At 39.8% G+C, this 2,640-nt stretch overlaps 1 protein-coding gene across 3 annotated transcripts in view; it reads right to left on the bottom strand.

The window, feature by feature from the left end:
- The window catches only part of RABGEF1 (RAB guanine nucleotide exchange factor (GEF) 1), a 12,415-nt gene extending 9,987 nt beyond the window's left edge, over positions 1-2,428 (bottom strand). For 2 of the 3 annotated variants that reach the window (XM_009700555.1, XM_009700556.1), the window contains exon 1: positions 2,244-2,428. In XM_009700555.1, coding sequence (XP_009698857.1) covers positions 2,244-2,422 — 179 coding nt within the window. In that variant the 5' untranslated portion in view covers positions 2,423-2,428. The remainder of the gene's footprint in view (positions 1-2,243) is intronic. The other variant, XM_009700554.1, reaches the window with a different exon arrangement.
- Between the last annotated feature and the right edge of the window lie 212 nt (positions 2,429-2,640).

The raw sequence follows: 2,640 nt of genomic DNA, 5'->3' as shown, positions 1-2,640 counted from the left end.
TTGCAACAGTGAAAGTCAGGGGAAGTTTAAGATGGCCAGGGAGGAGTAAATAGTGAGGATTAAATAGTCAGGTCAAAAAGGAGGAGACTGAAGTACAAATCTTGGTCACCTTCCCCTCCTGTCACATCCCTGAATTCTACAAAGGTAGAGGTGAGGGGAAAGACTGTGGGAAGACTTCCAATAATTGATTCAGTTGCCATCCTCCTTGCATTATGTTCCGAGTTTCACAGCCTATTACCACAGGCAATCCTTTACCATCTTACTAAAGATTAAAAGCTATGGCTTGCATCTAAGCAAGTGAAATGCCCGGTCACAATCTCAGAAATATTCTGGGAAATAGATCATTGTTGTCATGATTGGTTTTCAAAGTCTTGGAAATACATATGCTTGCTTGAGTTAAGGCAAACCACTTCACTCCAACACTGATGGGTGTTTTGCAAAGACCAAGCCCACCTTTTAATCTACTTGTACAAAGCAGGGGAGGGCAAACATACCAATCCCTCAGTGGCTATTTTTCTTCCTATGCAGGAGGATTAAAATAGGTTAAATTATATTGCCCTTCAAGATGCTAAAAGGTTGAGCAATTTTCTTTAAACATCCATCCAACTCAGGAGGGACCATAAATGGTGTTGCATTTGTAATCTCTTGAGGCAGGAATTGTGTCTTATCTGTGCTGACAAGCCTGTCTGTTCACTACAAGAAACAATCACAGCTTATCTGTTCCTTTAGCATCTTCCTACTGAACAGTTACTTATTATAGAATTCCTTAAATGCCCCACTTTATTGTACATCAAGGTTATAAGACTGATAGCATAACTATCTGCTCTAATAATACTTAAGTTTTTATTAACTGTTTAAGCCAAATTTATGGCAGAGGAAAAAAATGACATGTCCTCTGTACTGTACTCAACAGCTTACATGGCACCTTCTGATTAGGCTAGAAAAGGTTTCAAGAACTTCTTTCTACCTACCTTTGCAGTTAATCTGTTCCAGTGCCAGACAGTAAAGAGAACTTTAAAACCCAACAACTTCATGGTCTAAGATAAGAGGGTCTAGAGTAGTTAGATACCAGAAAACTTAGGGCTTCCAAACTATGACCATCAGTTTGGACCCAACTCAAGTTCAGAGAGCTTCCACAGATGTGACCTTCTTCAGGCAGGCTGATGAGAATAGTGCAGTTAATGCCTTTTTTTTTTTTTCTTCCCCCCTCCCCTTCCTCCTCCTCCCAAATTGGTTAAGGTATCACTAGGTAACTCAAGTTCACCCAAAGGGTTCCAAACTTGACTGCAGACATGTCTCTTGGGCATTTGTACTTTTTCCTAGAGTTCTGGCATATACCACTAATACATGAAGGTAAGTGTATGCAGAGAATCTGTGCCAATATGAACAAACATCTTGGCAAGCTCAAGTCAACTGCCAATCAGCTCTTAATATACAGCTAGATGCTCCTCCATCTCAAGAACTCACGTAACCCTGAAACAGTTAATTCTGAGTGGATCTCATGTAACTCACACCTGGAAGTGACACAAATGACAGCTGTAGTACAAAAGAGGATGCTTTGCATTTTCTCAGGCAGTGGATAACGCTTTTGCTTTCTACCCAAATCCAACAAAAAGCAGTTGCAGCTGCTCTTATTTTCTCGCTCAAGTATAGATTTCGTCCAGTACCCATTTTCAGGGTCAAGCATTTATCACACTAGGAAAACTAGACTGCTTTGCAGAAAATATGTGCTTAGAAAAATTACCTAAATTATTAAAGCTAAGGCTTTGATGCTTTTGGGCTTAACCCTGCTGTTTAAACAAATGACCAAGGACAAGACTAAAACCTGTTTTTTAATCAGTAGCTGAAATGTAAAACCATTTTGCTGGCTACATTGAAGACAATAACTGCGGTCTCCAGAGGCAGAGGTATTTTAATCAAAATTGTCACTTTCACCCTTCCAACTGCTAGTTAGAATTACAGATTTCAGTATGCAAATTAGGTCAAAAGTATTTGTTGAGAGGTTGGGGGGTGTGTTTACATTTGTCACTTCACAGACTTTCTTTTGAAACCTCTTAAATTAGAATGTCATAAATATTCATCTTTGCATCAAAAGGAAGATTTTAATTTTTTGGAAAGGTCACACTTGAGAACTTACGATGACACTGAGCCAGAGCACATAGGACTAGAAAATAGGAGACAGGAATAGTATTTAGTGAAGTCACCCTACTGTAAAAGATGAAGGAATAAAGAAGGCTCTTTACCGCTCTGCCAGCTCCCAATCTTCTTGAATCTGTTTCTGCCTGGCCTTATGGTATTCCTCTCTCCAGCACTTGGAGCAAAATCCCTGCCAAGCAGGATTGCCATAGTAACCACAACCCTTCTTGCACAGTAGCTCTGACTGATCAACGTGAATTCCTCTGCGTTCAGATTTCAGGTTCATTTTCCTCCTGTTTAAAGAGAAAAGGATGAAAGACAGAAACATGGTAACAGCCTGCTAGAAATAATTTCTTTTGAAGGTTTGCCTTTCAGAAAGAAGTCAGCTGTTCTAATTATTTAATAGTTCCATAGCAACAAAATAAAGGCCACCGGAGGAAGGGCACAGTTGTATAACCATACAGCCCCGAAAGCCAACTGCAGCATTAGCACATGTTTGCATAG

Source organism: Cariama cristata, unplaced genomic scaffold, assembly GCF_000690535.1.
Source record: "Cariama cristata isolate BGI_N322 unplaced genomic scaffold, ASM69053v1 scaffold32285, whole genome shotgun sequence".
NCBI classification, from domain to species: domain Eukaryota; kingdom Metazoa; phylum Chordata; class Aves; order Cariamiformes; family Cariamidae; genus Cariama; species Cariama cristata.
The sequence above is the reverse complement of the archived record's forward strand: the minus strand, read 5'-3'. Positions and strand labels throughout refer to the sequence as shown.